General features: G+C 47.9%; 1 protein-coding gene across 2 annotated transcripts in view; it reads left to right on the forward strand.

The window, feature by feature from the left end:
- Window positions 1-18,903, forward strand: part of arhgap22a (Rho GTPase activating protein 22a) — a 271,703-nt gene that overhangs the window by 165,914 nt on the left and 86,886 nt on the right. Inside the window, exon 1 of one of the 2 annotated variants that reach the window (XM_078199640.1) lies at window positions 13,458-13,777. The exons of the other annotated variant lie outside the window; for it this stretch is intronic. Coding sequence (XP_078055766.1) covers window positions 13,726-13,777 — 52 coding nt within the window. The 5' untranslated portion in view covers window positions 13,458-13,725. Of the gene's footprint in view, window positions 1-13,457; window positions 13,778-18,903 lie in introns of those variants that run through there. 2 annotated transcript variants of the gene reach the window in all.

An 18,903-nucleotide genomic window follows, 5' to 3' on the forward strand; every position in this document is an offset into this window, starting at 1 on the left:
CACCGACCCGGGGAAAAGCTTCCCACCGTTCACCCTATCTATGCCTTTCATAATTTTATACACCTCTATTAAGTCTCCCCTCATCCTCCGTCTTTCCAAGGAGAACAACCCCAGTTTCCCCAATCTCTCCTCATAACCAAGCCCCTCCATACCAGGCAACATCCTGGTAAACCTCCTCTGTACTCTCTCCAAAGCCTCCACGTCCTTCTGGTAGTGTGGCGACCAGAACTGGACGCAGTATTCCAAATGCGGCCGAACCAACGTTCTATACATCTGCAACATCAGACCCCAACTCTTATACTCTATGCCCCGTCCTATAAAGGCAAGCATGCCATATGCCTTCTTCACCACCTTCTCCACCTGTGACGTCACCTTCAAAGATCTGTGGACTTGCACACCCAGGTCCCTCTGCGTCTCTACACCCTTTATGGTTCTGCCATTTATCGTGTAGCTCCTCCCTACATTATTCCCACCAAAATGCATCACTTCGCATTTATCAGGATTGAACTCCATCTGCCATTTCCTTGCCCAAATTTCCAGCCTATCTATATCCTTCTGTAGCCTCTGACAATGTTCCTCACTATCTGCAAGTCCTGCCAGTTTTGTGTCGTCCGCAAACTTACTGATCACCCCAGTTACTCCTTCTTCCAGATCATTTATATAAATCACAAACAGCAGAGGTCCCAATACAGAGCCCTGCGGTACACCACTAGTCACAGGCCTCCAGCCGGAAAAAGACCCTTCCACTACCACCCTCTGTCTTCTATGACCAAGCCAGTTCTCCACCCATCTAGCCACCTCCCCCTTTATCCCATGGGATCCAACCTTTTTCACTAGCCTACCATGAGGGACTTTGTCAAACGCTTTACTAAAGTCCATATAGACAACATCCACGGCCCTTCCTTCCTCCAAGAAGGTGGAAGAGAGAATGTCCGTGGTGCGTGGAGTCCTTGATTATGCTGGCTGCTTTTCCGAGGTGGCGGGAAGTGTAGACAGAGTCAGTGGATGGGAGGCTGGTTTGAGTGATGGACTGGGCTTCAGAGAACGAGAGGCAGAAAAGTTTAATGAAGGAATTCTAGAGCTCAGTTTATGAAGACACAACCACCAAAGATGAGGGATTAAATATCCAGAGACCAAGATCGGAGAAGAGTAGAGATCTCCAATGGTTTTTGGGGCTGGAGGAAGCGACAGAGATCGGGAAAGGGCTCGGCTGGGCCATGGAGCGATTTGACGAAGAGAATTTTTAAAATGGGGTCATTGCTGGACTGGGAGGCAATGCAGGTCAGCGAGGGCCGAGGGATGAACGGGGTTGCTGTGAGCGAGCAGCCAAGGTTAATGGATTGTCTTCCTTCCTCCCACCCTCGCCATCGACCCACCTCACCCTCACCACCGCTGTGCCACCGCTGTGCAACCTCCAGCTATCGAGTCAGATCCTTCCACTGGGGTGACCAAATCTGGCAGATAACAACACTGCACCACAGCGGGTATGTTGAAACATGGGGAGGTGATGGCCTTGTGGTATTATCACTCGACTATTAATCTAGAAACTTAGTAACATTCTGGGGAGCTGGGTTCGAATCCCGCCACGGCAGATGGTGGGAATTTTAATTCAATTAAAAAATATCTGGAGTTAAGAATCTACCGATGACCATGAAACCATTGTCAGAAAAAACCATCTGGGTCACTGATGTCCTTTTGGGAAGGAAATCTGCTGTTCTTACCCTGGTCTGGCCTATATGTAACTCCACAAAAATGTGGGTGACTCTCATCTGCCCCCAGGCAACTAGCAATAAATGCTGGCCAGCCAGCGACGCCCATGTCCCACGAATGAATAAAAAAACAATAAGATGCCGAATGAAAGATTTGTTGGATAGGGGGATTCCAATGAGGTTTACATTTACTGTTACCGTCAGGGAGTTTAGGGAGGTTAGTGGTGTAAATACTCAGAATCAGAGAATCCTACAGTGCAGAAGGAGGCCATTCGGCCCATCGAGTCTGTACCGACCACAATCCCACCCAGGCCCTACCTCATAGCCCGATGCATTTACCCCAGCTAGTCCCATTGACACTAAGGGCCATTTTAGCATGGCCAATCCACCTAACCCGCACATCTTTGGACTGTGGGAGGAAATCAGAGCACCCGGAGGAAACCCACGCAGACACGGGGAGGACGTGCAAACTCCACGCAGACAAGCCGGGAATCGAACCCGGGTCCCTGGCGCTGTGAGGCAATGGTGCTAACCATTGTGCCAACATGCCGCCATAAGCAGTGGGGATAGGGCACATGAATTAGGAGCAGGAGTAGGCCACTCAGCCGCTTGAGCTGCTCCCCCATTCAATAAAATCATGGCTGATCTGATTGCAACGTCAACCCCACATTCATGCCGACCCCCGATAATCTTTCACCCCCTTGTTAATCAAGAATCTATCCAGCTCTGCCTTGAAAATATTCAAAGACTCTGCTTCCACCGCCTTTTGAGGAAGAGAGTTCCAGAAACTTACCACCCTCTGAGAGAGACTAATTCCCCAAATCTCCGTCCTAAATGGGTGACCCCTTATTTTTAAATAGTGACCCCTGTAATAAGTCCTCAGAGGCAGAAGTCCGTTCACCAAAATCCCTTTATTTACAAGCCCGACAACAGTACTATCAGTTAGCGGCCTACACTCGGAGTCCCAGAGGAACTGACACTCTTGGTTAAGTACAAAGGCTCCCTGATTGGACCATCGGTGTGGCCCTTAATCAGGGACTTTGTTTAGTGTACCAACCAAATAAACAAAATCAAACTAACTCAGGGACAACTCAAAAGGGGCAGCTCCCTAACAGGAGGGGAACTGCCCAAAAGAAAAGACAAAGCAGAAAGGAAACTTAAAACATCAAATTAAAATGTGATTAAAGGGGTCAATAATGCACCCCAATCCCTGTGGTATCAACTGTGCCCTCGGACACCGCATGCTCCCATTCCAGGGTCACCCGGCCACAAATATAGCCGCCGTAGAGAGGCAGGCAGTCAGGTTGGACGACCCCCCTCGATCGCCCGCTGCCCGGACCTGTTGATGAAGTGCCTTGCTAGGCCCAGGGGCCTCGGGAGTTCATATTCGAATAGGCCCACCTCAATTGCCTGATTAAAATCATTACAACCCCCTCGTTCTAGATTCTCCCACAAGGAGAAACATCCTCTCCACATCCGCCATCAATATCTTGAATTCTACAACCCAAGGAATAAAGCCTTTAGTGAGCTGTACTGCTGTCATCCTGAAATTTAGAGGTCGGTGGATCCAGACCTCTTGACTTTCAGAATTGTGAGGCCATCCATAAACATAGGTAAACATTCCCAACTGTGAATCACTCGTACGCAGCCTCTTGGGAGCTCTCAGTCTACACTTTTATCATCTGCAGATAGGATAATACGTCCTCGTTCGCAGACTAAACTTGACTAACGTTGAGCAAACTTCAGCTGACCCCACACAAACGGAAAACTGAGTGCTCAGCAGGTTCTCGTGTTCTTGGCTGGTTTCAAGGAATTTAGCAGACGAGATTCCTGTCTGTCTCACCAACCGTCACAAGTAATCCCATCTGACGTTGAACATTGACCCTGCAACTTTACCGGATGTTTTAGAGAGCCATTATTTTCACGCGCTGCACAGGGGTGATACATACAGTGCAGGAGGTGGCCATTTGGCCCATCAAGCCTGTGCCAGAATCAAAATCAATTCTCATTTGCCTGCAATAGCCACACTCATCCCCATCGTGTTAAGGACAATTTTGGAGGGGTGACCAATACAAGCCTTGCCGGCGACACCCACGCCCCATGGAAGAAAAAAATAACATTTTATAGTATAATATAGATGGGCAGCATGGCAGCACAGTGGTTAGCACTGGTGCCTCACACTGCCAGGGACTCGGGTTTGATGCACCTTGGGTGACTGTGTGGAGTTTGCATGTTCTCCCCGTTTCTGCGTGGGTTTCCTCCGGGTGCTCTGGTTTCCTCCCACAGTCCAAAGATGTGTAGATTAGGTGGATTGGCCATGTTAAATTGCCCCTTAGTGTCCGGGCGATTAGGGGGGTAAATGTGCGCAATTAGGGGGATAAGGGCCCAATGGGTAAATGTATCAAATGGTGTTCCACCAGGCCATGCAGCCAATCATTCTCTCAGCTCCTTCTTACTGAAATTGCTTTTGTATTATTTCACAGAGAAATAATCAGAGAGTCCTTACAGTGCAGAAGGAGGCCATTCGGCCCATCGAGCCTGCACCAACAACAATCCCACCCAGGCCCGATCCCTGTAACCCCACATTTTTGCCCTGCTAATCCCCCTGACGCTAAGGGACAATTTATCATGGCCAATCCACGTAACCCGCATATCTTTGGACTATGGAAGGAAACTGGAGCACCCGGAGGAAACCCACGCAGACACGGGGAGAATGTGCAGACTTCGCACAGTCAAGTGACCCGAGGTGCATCAAACCTGGCTCCCTGCGCCACTGTGCTGCCCGATCCTAATTGCCCTTGAGAAGGTGGCAGTGAGCTGTCTTCTTGAACCGTAAGGATTAAAATGACGGCAAAGTTTTGATGAACGGGCACACTCATTCACTGATCCTTTGAGGAACACAGGGAGAACGTGCAGACTCCACACAGACAGTTACCCGAAGCCGGAATTGAACCCTGGTCCCGTGAGGCAGCAGCGCTAACCACTGTGCCACCATGCACCATAAGATGCAGTACGAAGTTCATTGCTTGCGATCACCTCAATTTCATAGAATTCCTACAGTGCAGAAGGAGGCCATTCGGCCCATCGGGTCTGTACCGACAACAATCCCACCTAGGCCCTATCCCCGTAACCCCACACATTTACCCAGCGAATCCCCCTGACACTAAGGGTCAATTCAGCATGGCCAATCCACCTAAACCTGCACATCTTTGGAGTTTGGAGGAAACCGGAGCACCCGGAGGAAACCCACACAGACACGGGGAGGACGTGCAGACTCCACACAGACAGTGACCCAAGGCCGGGAATCGAACCCGGGTCCCTGGTGCTGTGAGGCAGCAGCGCTAACCACTGTGCCACCCCTGTGTTGAATCAGGGAAGAATCTTACTCAGCTTTTGGTTTCCTTCGCTGACCTTGAGCGCAGAACAAGAGATTGTGAGTGGATTTTCTTGAAGATGCAGTCGAAATGGGCTTCCAGCAGTTCCTGGCAGCAGCGTGGACTCCAGCCTTGATGGTGGCTTTACACATTCCAAAGCTTCACGCAGCTTCCTCGCTCGTTTTAATTACAAAAATCCTGTTCCTCTTCTGATTTCACTAAAACTGATTAAGATCAGTCGCAAACGCTCGCACCCTCTGCAAAGATGAAAGGAGTTTTCCAGCGATCCCCTTAGTTTTCAGTCTGGGTGCGTTATCTAGTGACAACTGGAAGCTCCCAATTCCAGTGAGATCTTGGTGTGTGGTCCGTTCATACGGACTGGAGATGTTTCATTTGGAAGAAGCCTTACTGGGAAGGCAGCGGGGATTTCCATTCCTTTCTATCTCAGCTCTGACTCAGCTGGTGGCTCTCCTGAGGGTCAAGAGGTCAGAAATTTGAGTACAGAGTCGAGGGTCACATGCCCTGAGCCACACGGAGTGGGTGCTGCACTGTCGGAGGTGCTGTCTTTCAGAGAGGAGGGTGATCCGAAATTCCATATCTGTTGGATGTAAAAGAATCTATGGCACTATTTCAAAGATGAGGGGATGCAGGGGAGTTCTCCCATGTGTCCTTGCCAGTATCTATTGTTGAGGGCGGCACAGTGGTTAGCACTGCTGCCTCGCAGCGCCAGGAACCCAAGTTCGATATCCGCCTCGGGTGACTGTCTGCGTGGAGTTTGCACCTTCTCCCCGTGTCGGTGTGGGTTTCCTCCAAGTGCTCCGGTTTCTTCCTAAAGATGTGCCGGTTAGGTGGATTGGCCATGCTAAATAGCCCCTTAGTGTCCTGAGATGTGCAGGTTAGGTGGATTGGCCATGTTAAATGTGTGGGTTTAAGAGGATAGGACAGAGGAAAGGGCCTGGGTGGGGTGGTCTTTTGAAGAGTTGGTGCAGACTCACACCCTTCATGCCAGTTCACCCAGTATCCACCATGAGCAGACCTCAGGATTCATGCTGAGATTAAATAAAGTTGTAAGTTTCTATTATGGACTTTGCTATATTAAAAAAAACACTAATTGATAAAAGCCAATTCCATACATTTAAATCCCCTCAAGTACTTAATCCCATATAAAAATAACATTTATATTCATAGTCCCACATCAAAGACAGTTAATTCCTTTATAACCACTTGGAGTTGTTGAACTGTGAACTTGCAGGCCCCCCCACTGTGATAATGATAGATTGTAGAAACAGTGCCATAGGCGGTACTAATACTGTAATGATGACCCTCAGATTTATGTCAAGGAATAAGCATTGAAATTGCAAGCACCAATTTGTTTTCCAATTCAGGGACATTGCAGGCTGCTTTGTTATTCCAAAATTAAAGAGGTGGGGATTTAAATAACACAACAGCTTGATAGTTCTGCAGACCTGATCCACGTTTTGTGCACATTCATGTCCACTCTTAACAATCACACTGTGGGAAACAAGCAACGCTGCAGCCAAAATGGGGTTTGTTTAAACTCAACACTGAATTCAAAAGCCCATGCCGTGTTTGGGTGCCCCATATGTCTGAAACATCTCCTGCCAACGCCTTCCCAAAGGCAAAAATAGCATCTGTCAGAAATAGAGGGTTGTGGCGCCATTTTGGCCCTCCCATCCCTGCAGAAGATTGGGCCCCGGGTTTATACTGATCGTGTTACCCACTGACAATCGACACAATAAAGTTGAATAGAATACCTCAAAAAATTATTATTGTTTGAGCAAAACTACAAAGGAATATTTGACTTTTGAAGCAGCGACTTTAATGAGCAGATCGAATTTCTGCCTTTGAATTCATCAGCGTACATTACTTCTCAAAACACGGGAGTCGTTCTCAAGCTGAAACCTGATCTATGTTTCGATTTGTCAGCTGTTCTCAATTCAGGGCTTGAGATACAAACCAAGTGAGATTTCTACCGTCTAACCACTTCCAGCTATCCACTCGATGCAAATAGCAAACTCCCAGTTATTTAATGCAAGGGAAATCTCCCAAAGTGTTTCAAAGGAGTGTTATCAAACAAGCATAGACATCATCTGTCTTATCCAATAGAACGCTATGTCGCCAATGCTTAGGAACATCCGTTGCAACATTGGACAAAGTAATTTGAAGCAAATCTAATTAAGACTATGCTGCCTGGCTCCCCCAGCAGGTTTCTCCCCTTTTTAATTATTTTCACAGTGTGCTTGCAGCCTCGGTCAGAAATATTATGTTTAAGGATGAAAGAATTGAATGAAGCTTATGCCCCCTTCAATCTCATCTTAAATGGGTATCACCTCAAGGGTGGCACAGTGGTTAGCACCGCTGCCTCACAGCGCCAAGGACCCGGGTTCGATTCCCGGCTCAGGTCACTGTCTGTGTGGAGTTTGTACATTTTCCCCGTGTCTGCGTGTGGGTTTCCTCCGGGTGCTCCGGTTTCCACCCACAGTCCAAAGGCGTGCAGGTTAGATGCGTTGGCCATGCTAAATTGTCCCTTAGTGTCAGGGGGACTAGCTAGGGTAAATGCATGGGGTTATGGGAATAGGGGCTGGGTGGGATTGTGGTCGGTGCAGGCTCGATGGGCCGAATGGCCTCCTTCTGCACTGTAGGATTCTATGATTCCATGATGACGCCAAATTAAACTAATCCCTTCTGCCTGCCCTTGGTCCATATCCCTCTGTTCCTTGCATATTCATGTGCTTATCTAAAATCCCCTTAAACACTCCTATCGTATCTGCCTCCACCACCACCCCTGGCAGCGCATTCCAGACCCCTACCACTCTTGCCCCTCACATCTTCTTTGAACTTTTCCCCTCTCACCTTAAGTGCGTGTCCTCTAGTTTTAGACATTTCAACTCTGGGAAAAAGATTCTGATGTCAACGCTATCTGTGCCTCTGATAATTTTATAGACTTCTATCAGGTCTCCCCTCAGCCTCCGCCGCTCCAGAGAAATCAGCCTCCCCTTATAGCTCGCACCCTCTAATCCAGGCAGCATCCTGGTAAACCTCTTCTGCGTCCTCCCCAAAGCCTGCACACCCGTCCTCTAATCTGGCAAAAAAAATTGAGTGCAATACTCGTAGGTGCGGCCTAACCAAAGTTTTATAAAGCTGCAACAGGTCATCTTGGCTCTTGTACACAATGCCCCGACCAATAAAGGCAAGCATGCCATACGCCTTCTTTACCACCGTATCTACTTGTGTGGCCACTTTCAGGGAACTATGGACTTGAACCCCAAGATCCCTCTGTACATCAGTGCTGTTCAGAGTCCTGCCATTAACTGTATACTTACTCTTAACATTGGATCTCCCAAAGTGCAGCGCAGATTAAATTCCATCTGCCATTTCTCCGCCCATATCTGCAGCTGATCTATATCCTGCTGTATCCTTTGACAACCTTCCACATATCTACAACTCCACTTATCTTTGTGTTGCTTACTGAGTTGATTGCCAGTAGATAAGACCAAGGTTAACAGTGTTAACCATTGTGCCACCGTGCCGCCCGATAATCAAAGGACTCATCTGGGATTTGAACGCCAGATCTCCCTCATGTTCATCGACTGAAATACCCTAAGCGAGAATCTTACTCCGACCAGCAAGCCTACTCTTCAATTTTTATTTATTTATTAGTGTCACAAGTGGGTTTATCACTGCAGTGAAGTTGCTGTGAAAATCCCCTTCATTGTTCAGAGATGGAAATCGAAGATATGTGGTTTTGTTTTTGGAAGAGCGATACTGTTGAAAAGCAATAACTTTCTCTTTATTCTTGAGGCCCTGATTTAATCAGTCCATTTCCACCTTGAGGATCAATGCACAAGAATTTAAGCCTGTAATTGAGAATAATAAATAATTAAGCATCTTCCATTGTAGCCTCAAAAGCCCCATTTAATCGTAAGCAAGCACTAATTAATCCCTGATCCACCTAATGCTGTCTCTCCTTAAAACAGCACTTAAAATGGCACGCCTTCACCTAAGAACAATATGCCTCACCTAGCAGAACTCCCCATTCCCTACTGAACAACACAACTCACATGAGAACCACCAAAACATATGACTACAGATTCATTTCAATGATATTATCATAGAATCCCTACAGTGCAGAGAGAGGCATTCGGCCCATTGAGTCTGCACCAACCACAATCCCACCCAGGCCCTATTCCCGTAACCCCACATATTTACCCTGCTCATCCCCCTGACACTCTAAGAAGTCCCACAACGCCAGGTTAAAGTCCTACAGTGGCTCACCTGATGAAGGAGCAGCGCTCCGTAAGCTCGTGTTTCCAAATAAACCTGTTGGGACTTTAACCTGGTGTTGTGTGGCGTCTTACTGTGCCGACCCCAGTCCAACGCCGGCATCTCCACATCATGACCCGTGACACTAAGGGGCAATTTAGCATGGCCAATCAACCTAACCCGCACATCTTTGGACTGTGGGAGGAAACCGGAGCACCCGGAGGAAACCCACGCAGACATGGGGAGAATGTGCAAACTCCACACAGACAGTGACCCAAGCCGGGAATAGAACTCGGGTCCCTGGCGCTCTGAGACAGCAGTGCTAACCACTGTGCCACCCATTATCTGTAAGAGACGTTTGGCTTAAATACATTAAATCATTCTTTGTGATTTCGAACATTAACGACATTTTCTTTAGCCATGGAATCTCTGGGATTTGTACCTTCTGTTGGGTATATGCTGTGCCAATGTCCTATTTAGACACCAGCCACCGAGAGCCCTGGCAAAGCCATATTTATACCACAAACAGGTGGCTAGAAAGGACACTTTTGCAAGGTCACATACCAATCGACTCAAGACCAGCTTCTTCCCTGCTGCCATTAGACCTTTGAATGGACCTACCTCGTATTAAGTTGATCTTTCTCTACACCCTAGCTATGACTGTAACACTACATTCTGGACTCTCTCCTTTCCTTCTCCCCTGTGCACTCTATGAACGGTATGCTTTGTCTATATAGCGCGCAGGAAACAATGCTATTCACTGCATCCCAATGACAATAATAAATCAAATCAAAGGAACAAGAGTTGCCATGGAAACAAAAATCTGTCTTCTTGAGCCTGTGCATCCTTGGACTATCCAAGCAGCATTGAGTGTCCGCAGTGACTCCAGACCACTTCCGGTAGCTTGAACAACGTCACGGTGATTCATGGTGTTACTCACAAAGTTTCCCAGTAAAAACTCCGACTGACCCCAGACAAGGCAGAGGGGGAGACAAGGCTGTGCGTGTGAATCACTGAATACTGTTCACACACAGAGGCTTGCTATGACTTAGGAAGTATTTTTTCCCTTTTCTACGGAATTACAATATCACTTTGACACAGCGTAGATAAGCCAGAAGACTTCCTTATTTAGAAACAGATAAGGGTTATTGCGCAGAAGGTTATCACTTTGGTTTACCATGTCCACATTGGCCAGTAAAGAGCCACCCTACCTAACCCCACATTCCTGCTCTATTCGTTCCGACAACTCAAGTGCATATCTGAGTATTTTTTGTTTTAAGATGAGGAGAAGTTCTTCCTTGACCACCATTTCAGACAGTGAAGAGATTCAAGGATTGAGGAGAGACTGTTTTTAATACAAACAAGTGCTTCTTTGGCCACATGTGATATAACGTTATTAAGTGATCAAATTTAACAAAGTCCTTCTTAAGTTTATTTACTAGTGTCACAAGTAGGCTTACATTAACACTACAATGAAGTTACTGTGAAAATCCCCCAGTTGCCACACTCTGGCACCTGTTCGGGTACACTGAATGAGAATTTAGCACGGCCGATGCACCCTAACCAGCACATCTTTTAGACTGTGGGAGGAAACCGGAGCACTCGGTGGAAACCCATGCAGACACGGGGAGAACGTGCAAACTCCACACAGTCAGTGACCCAAGCCAGGAATCGAACCCAGGTCCCTGTGAGGCAGCAGTGCTAACCACTGTGCCACCATGTGAATCACAAAACATTGAATTTTATTACACGCGCCCACTGGGGCGGCATGGTGGCACAGTGATTAGCACTGCTGCCTCACAGCGCCAGGGACCCCGGTTCGATTCCCGTCTTGGGTCACTGTCTGTGTGGAGTTTGCACATTCTCCCCGTGTCTGTGTGGGTTTCCTTCGGGTGCTCCGGTTTCCTCCCACAGTCCAAAGATGTGCGGGTTAGGTTGATTGGCCATGCTAAATTGCCCCTTAGTGTCAGGGGAATTAGCTAGGTTAAATGCATGGGATTATGGGGATAGGGCCGGGGTGGTCGGTGCAGACTCGATGCCTTGTGCACTGTAGGATTCTATGAATCTAACCCACCATTATGCTAAATATAGCGTGCAACTTTACCCTTGCTTGTGGGGCGGTGGGGGGGGGGGGGCGGGGAGGTGGGGGTGGATTAAGTCCTGGCTATTTACATGGAAAGAAGTCTTAACAACACCAGGTTAAAGTCCAACAGGTTTATTTGGTAGCAAAAGCCACTAGCTTTCGGAACAGGCTGTTCCTTCGTCAGGTGGGTGGGAGTTCTGATCACAAACAGGGGGCACAAAGACACAAACTCAATTTACATGAATAATGATTGGAATGTGAGCCTTTACAGCTAATCAAGTCTTAAAGGTACAGAATGTGAGTGGAGGGAGCATTAAGCACAGGTTAAAGCGATGTGTATTGTCTCCAGGCAGGACAGCCATTGAGATTCTGCACATACAGGCAAGTTGTGTGGACTTTAACCTGGTGTTGTTAGACTTCTTACTGTGTTTACCCCAGTCCAACGCCAGCGTCTCCACATCATATTTACATGGAGACAGTGGATGAGCGCAGAGATATTTTGTTTATTACCACTTCCAAATTGCTGTTGCTTTCGATGTATTCTGCAGGACAGCATGCCAGGACCAATAATCCAGGTACCCAGGGGAATGCTCTGGGGACCCAGGTTCGAATCCCACCACGGCAGATGGTGAAATTTGAATTCAATAAAAATCTGGAATTAAATGTCTAATGATGACCATCAAACCATTGTTGATTGTGGCAAAAAGCCCATCTGGTTCCCCGGTGTCCCCTTTAGGGAAGGAAATCTGCCATCCTTACCCGGTCTGGCCTACATGTGACTCCAGACCCACAGCAATGTGGTTAACTCTTAAATGCCCTGTGAAAACGACCAATCAAGGGCAGTTATGGATGGGCAATGAGTGCTGGGCCAGCCAGACACACCCCATCCTGTGAATTAATTTAAACAAATTTACACAAAGTCACAAGCAGAATTATTTCGGCTCGAGTTATCCTCAAAGCAAAATCGGTTTGAAGGCATTAGCACCTTCCCCTCACATTGAAAGAACCGTGCTATTCCCTCGATCAATGGAATTTTAGGCAGGAGCAATAATAAATTCCTCACATACTTTTCGGAAGAACAGTGGGCCCAATTTTAACCTACACACATCTTTGATCATGAAGGGGCAATTTAGCATGGCCAATCCACCTAACCTGCACATCTTTGATCATGAAGGGGCAATTTAGCATGGCCAATCCACCTAACCTGCACATCTTTGGACACTATGGGGCAATTTAGCATGGCCAATCCACCTAACCTGCACATCTTTGATCATGAAGGGGCAATTTAGCATGGCCAATCCACCTAACTTGCACATCTTTGGACACTATGGGGCAATTTAGCATGGCCAATCCACCTAACCTACACATCTTCGGACAGTAAGGAGCATTTTAGCATGGCCAATCCACCTAACCTGCACATCTTTGGACACTATGGGGCAATTTAGCATGGCCAATCCACCTAACCTGCACATCTTTGGACACTAAGGGGCAATTTACCACGGCAAATCCACCTAACCCACACATCTTTGGACACTAAGGGGCAATTTAGCATGGCCAGTCCACCTAACCCGCACATCTTTGGAGTGGGGGAGGAAACCGGAACACCCGGAGGAAACCCACGCAGACATGGGGAGAATGTGCAGACTCCACACAGACAGTGACCCGAGGCTGGAATTGAACCCGGGTCCCGGGCGCTGTGAGGCAGCACTGCCAACCACTGAGTTACTGTGCCGCCCCAACTCTTGTGTAAGCGAGTGAGGCTCTGAATGAGTTAAAAATCAGTGTCTGAGATTCCCCATTTCCTCCGCATTGATTGTAAACAAACCTAGGAATAGGAAACCCAGTTTTAATTTTCGTCTGGCTGGGGATGAGTGCGGAGCCTGGAATGACTGTGCGACTGGTGGGCTCACTCATTTCTGGCAGCGTAGACAGTGAGTAATTGGAGAGAAAAATAACAAGTGTGCTGGCAAACCCTCAGCCTCCGCACGAGGTGGGGGAGCGGGGGGAGTCATCAGAACGTTTCCATGTGCCGTCTTCCAGTTTGAGAGAAGCCGGAGACACAGGAGCAGACAGCAGAGCGTTTCACTCCCCTGCTTCTCAGATCCAAGTGGGAATACTCCGTTATCTGGAATGACCTCTGCTGAGCAGATAGCGTAGGACTGCCTCTGGATTGCTCCTTCCCTCTGCGATCTGTGCTGCTACGTTTCAAGAGAAAATAGAGAGGGGGAGAGAGAGAGAGAGGGAGCATCTGCTGTGCTGCAGATATCTGGAAGAAATGCCTTTCTTCTCTGGTAAATACATGAAGAAAAAAGTAGGATTCAATGGAGGTAAGCCCCTTCTTCTGAAAGCGCATTCTGTCGCTCTCTAAACTCAGTGCTGTTTAGGTTTGTTTTATTAAAGGGCAGTTTTGAATCAAAAAGGCCAAACGTCCGTAGTACGTGAAGGTTGTTTCGTGGCATTAAACTGGTGGTCACACAATCTTACAGATTATTCATGGATGTCTACAGTATGTTTTCCCGTCACTCGCTGCGTTTCTTTTCCCTCTTCCCCCACCCCCCCAGGAACGTTTGCTATCAGAAGGATTTTCTTTTCCCTTTCTCTCGTGCGCGCAAAGGAAATGACGTGTTCGAAGTTGCCAAGTTGCCATTCAGAAGGTCAGCACCAGCTCCAATCTCAGCGCCACCTTCTCTTGACCCCCACACCCGCCCCCCCATCCCCATGCCTGTGTTCTGCGCAATTGGTCATCCAACACCCAGTCAAACTTCCTCCAATTAAACTTCGACAAGTCTGAAGAGCCGCATCGGTTTGAGTCCCCGCCTTAGATTCCGTTCCCAAGTCACTGACTCGCCACTGGCCCTGGTTCAGGCCTCACTGTTCACAACTTTGGCAGCCTCCCGTGACCAAGCGTCTCCTCTTTCAGGCTCGGGGCGGCACGGTGGCACAGTGGTTAGCACTGCTGCTTCACAGCTCCAGGGACCCGGGTTCGATTCCTGGCTTGGGTCACTGTCTGTGTGGAGTTTGCACATTCTCCTCGTGTCTGCGTGGGCTTCCTCCGGATGCTCCGGTTTCCTCCCACAGTCCAAAGATGTGCGGGTTAGGTTGATTGGCCATGCTTAAATTGCCCCTTAGTGTCCTGAGATGCATAGGTTAGAGCGATTAGTGGGTAAAGTATGCAGGGATATGGGGATAGGGCCTTGGTGGGATTATGGTTGGTGCAGACTCGATGGGCCGAATGGTCTCTTTCTGTATTGTAGGGTTTCTATGATTTCTCTGCGAACTTGAGGTCCCTGCCGCCCCATATTCCAACTCACACAAATTGCCGTGAGCAGGACAGTGGCACAGTGGTTAGCACTGCTGTCTCACAGCGCCAGGGAACCGGGTTCAATTCCGGCCTTGGGTGACTGTCTGTGTGGAGTTTGCACGTTCTCCCCGTGTCTGCGTGGGTTTCCTCTGGGTGCTCCGGTTTCCTCCCACAGTCCAAAGGTGTGCGAGTTAGGTTGATTGGCCATGCTAAATTGACCCTCGTGTCAGGGTGACTAGCAGGGTAAATACGTGGGGCTATGGGGATAGGGGCCCGGTGGTATTGTGGTCGGTGCAGACCCGATGAGCTGAATGGCCTGCTCTGCTGTACAGATTCTATTCTATTCTATTCAATTTCCATTCACCCATCACCCCTGATTGATTGCTTTCAGATCAATACTTGCTCCCAATCCAGCAAACACCCTGATTTTTTACAGATGCACCATAGAAAGCATCCTTTCTGGTTGTATCACAGCTTGGTATGGCTCCTGCTCTGCCCGAGACAGCAAGAAACTACAAAGGGTCGTGAATGTAGCCCAGTCCACCACGCAAACCAGCCTCCCATCCATTGACTCTGTCTACACTTCCCGCTGCCTCGGCAACGCAGCCAGCATAATTAAGGACCCCATGCACCCCGGACATTCTCTCTTCCACCTTCTTCCTTCAGGAAAAGGATACAAAAATCTGAGGTCATGTACCAACCGACTTGAAAACAGCCTCTTCCCTGCGGCCATCAGACTTTTGAATGGATTTACCTCACATTAAGTTGACCTTGCTCTACACCCTAGCTGTAACACTACATTCTGCATCCTCTACTTTCCTTCTCTATGAACAGTATGCTTTGTCTGTATAGCGCGCAAGAAACAATACTTTTCACTGAATACTAATACATGTGACAATAATAAATCAAATCAAATCAACTCGATGGGCCGAAGGGCCTTTTCCGTGTTGGATGACTCTATGGGGGGAATTTTCCCGTTCCACCCTCCACGGGAATTGTAGCGGGCGGGATCGGACCATTGACCTCAGGTTCCGGTTTTGGGGCAAGCGTGGCTGGAAAATCCCGCCCTGTGGCTCTCATTACATTGTTAAGGTTTAATAGCAATTGTATTAAGGTTTAATGGCAAGCAGGTGAGGGGCAATTGTACACATACAAATGAGGATAGCTGGGACACTGGTGGGTGGAGTAGTGTTGATTGTGAACGAAAAGTATAAGCTTTCGCCAACAAAGAAAGCTGACGTGTCTTAGTTTCAACTTCACCAAATAGCTTCGATCCAGTTAACATTTATTGTCTAATTACTCTCTGTGAATGTAAATTGTTGTCTGTATCATTGTTTATTTAGGGGAGGTAGTGGCGTCGTGGTATTATCACTGCACTGGTGTTGTCGCTGGACTTGTAATGCAGAGAGCCAGGGTAATGCTTTGGGGACCCAGGTTCAAATCCCACCACGGCAGAGGGTGAAATTTGAATTCTGTAGAAATCTGGGATTAAAAGTTTACTGATGACCACGAAACGATTGTCAATTGTCGTAAAAGCTCATTTGGTTCACTAATGTCCTTGAGGGAAGGAAATCTGTCCTTACCCCGTTGGGCCTACATATGACTCCAGAGCCACAGGTTAAACAATGACCTCTGAAGTGGTGGAGCAAACCATTCCATTCAGGGGTAATTAAGGATGGGCAATAAATGCTGGTCCAAGTAGTGACGCCCACATCCCATGAATGAATTTAAAAAATGATGGATGGGATCTTTATACATTTTGTCCATGCAACTCTCCGGCTGATTGTGATGTAGAATTCAGTAATAGGATTCAGGAACATCTCTAGGTTATGCTTATTTGTGCTCAGCTGCCTGACTTCAGCCAAAGTAGATGATCACTAGACTCCTGGGCTATGAACGGGAGGGGGAAATCGGTGCTCCCATTCAATGGCTCTATTGCTCAGGGCTCATGTGTGGACTTCTGGTTAGGGTCGGGGTTAGCCAGAGTCAGATGCAGTTGTGACACGATTCCTGGCAGAAAGGTTACACAGCTTTACAGCACAGTAAGAGGCCACTCGGTCCATCGTGTTGCAAAGCTTGCCGATCCTCACTGCCAGTGCTCAGAGACAAAGTACAACCATCTGTGTTGGGCCAACAATAATCGCAGTCCTGCTGCGCCTTCAGGAGGTAAGAGGGAGAATTAGGCCACACACTTTGGGGCGTTGGAGGCTCCACAAACAAAGATATGATGCCTTTCGGCCCCCTTAGGGGTGAGCTTACTACAAAGATATGCTGGTTAGGTTTCTGTCAAAGAAGACAGAGGGTAGCGGTGGAAGGGTGTGTTTCTGAATGGAGGGCTGTGACAAGTGGTGTTCCTCACGGATCAGTGCTGGGACCTTTGCTGTTTGTAATATATATAAATGATTTGGAGGAAAATGCAACTGGTTTGATTAGTAAGTTTGCGGACGGCACAAAGGTTGTTGGATTTGCAGATAGCGATGAGGACCATCAGAGGATACAGCAGGATATAGGTCGGTTGGAGACTTGGGCGGAGAGATGGCAGATGGAGTTTAATCTGGACAAATGTGAGGTCATGCATTTTGGAAGGTCGAATACAGATAGGAAATAAACAGTAATTGGCAGAACCCTTAAGAGTATTGATAGGCAGAGGGATCTGGGTGTACAGGTACACAGGTCACTGAAAGTGGCAATGCAGGTGGAGAAGGTAGTCAAGAAAGCATACGGCATTCTTGCCTTCATTGGCCGGGGCATTGAGTTTAAACATTGGCAAGTCATGTTGCAGCTTTATAGAACCTTAGTGAGGCCGCACTTGGAATATAGTGTCCAATTCTGGTCGCCACACTACCAGAAGGATGTGGAGGCTTTGGAGAGGGTACAGAAAAGATTTACCAGGATGTTGCCTGGTATGGAGGGCATTAGCTATGAGGAGAGGTTGGAGAAACTTTGTTTATTCTCACTGGAACAACGGAGGTTGAGGGGCGACCTGATAGAAGTCTACAAGATTATGAGAGGTATGGATAGAATGGATAGTCAGAAGCTTTTTCCCAGGGTGGAAGAGTCAATTATTAGGCGGCACAGGTTTAAGGTGCGAGAGGCAAGGTTTAAAGGAGATGTACGAGGCAGATTTTTTACTCAGAGAGTAGTGGGTGTCTGGAACTCGTTGCTGGGGGAGGTAGTGGAAGCAGATACGGTGGTGACTTTTAAGGGGCGTCTTGACAAATACATGAATAGGATGGGAATAGAGGTATATGGTCCCCGGAAGGGTAGGGGATTTTAGTTAAGTCGGGCAGCATGGTTGGTGCAGGCTTGGAGGGCCGAAGGGCCTGTTCCTGTGCTGTAATGTTCTTTGTTCTTTGTTCTTTGTAGGTTGATTGGCCATGCTAAATTGACCCTAGTGTCGGGGGATTAGCAGGGTAAATATGTGGGGTTACGGGAATAGGGTGGGATTGTGGTCGGTGCAGATTCCATGGGCTGAATGGCCTCCTTCTGCACTGTAGGGATTCTACGATCTCCGAATACCCACAATCCACCTTTCAGAGCTTCTGACTGCGTGACACTAGCAACTTGAGCTTCAAGCTCAGATTTAAGGAGAACTGCGCTAAGAGCGATTCTGCATCGAGAGAATCCTGTGGAGACTTATGTCTCCAGCCCCAAATGCCGCTATAATTTTAGAGGGCAGCATCTCCACTCTGTTGCAATTTGCACTTCCTGCTGATTCCGTTTCGCTGCCATCATCGTTTGGAGATTTACAACCTCTGTTGAGTTCTTCCTTCCTGTGCGGGAGATGTTGAAACTTCACACAGCTCCCTTGGGTGTCATTGAGAGAGAATATTGCACTCGCAATGAAAGAAAGAAAGACGTGTATTTTATGAAGTGCTTTCCATGTGTCTCAGAAGCACTTTACAGCCCATTAAAGTACCTTCTGAATTGAGGTCACTTGTTGCAATGTTGGAAAGGTAGGCGTCATTTCGTACACAGCAAGCAATTTACCAAAGATCCTTAGACAGCACCTTCCAAACCCACGACCACTTCCATCTAGAAGGACAAGGGCAGCAGATACATGGGAACACCACCAAGCCACTCACCATCCTGACTTGGAAATCTATCACCGCTCCTTCGCAGTCGCTGGCTCAAAATCCTAGAATATCCTCC

Source organism: Mustelus asterias, chromosome 28 (assembly GCF_964213995.1).
Source record: "Mustelus asterias chromosome 28, sMusAst1.hap1.1, whole genome shotgun sequence".
Taxonomy (NCBI): Eukaryota; Metazoa; Chordata; class Chondrichthyes; order Carcharhiniformes; family Triakidae; genus Mustelus; species Mustelus asterias.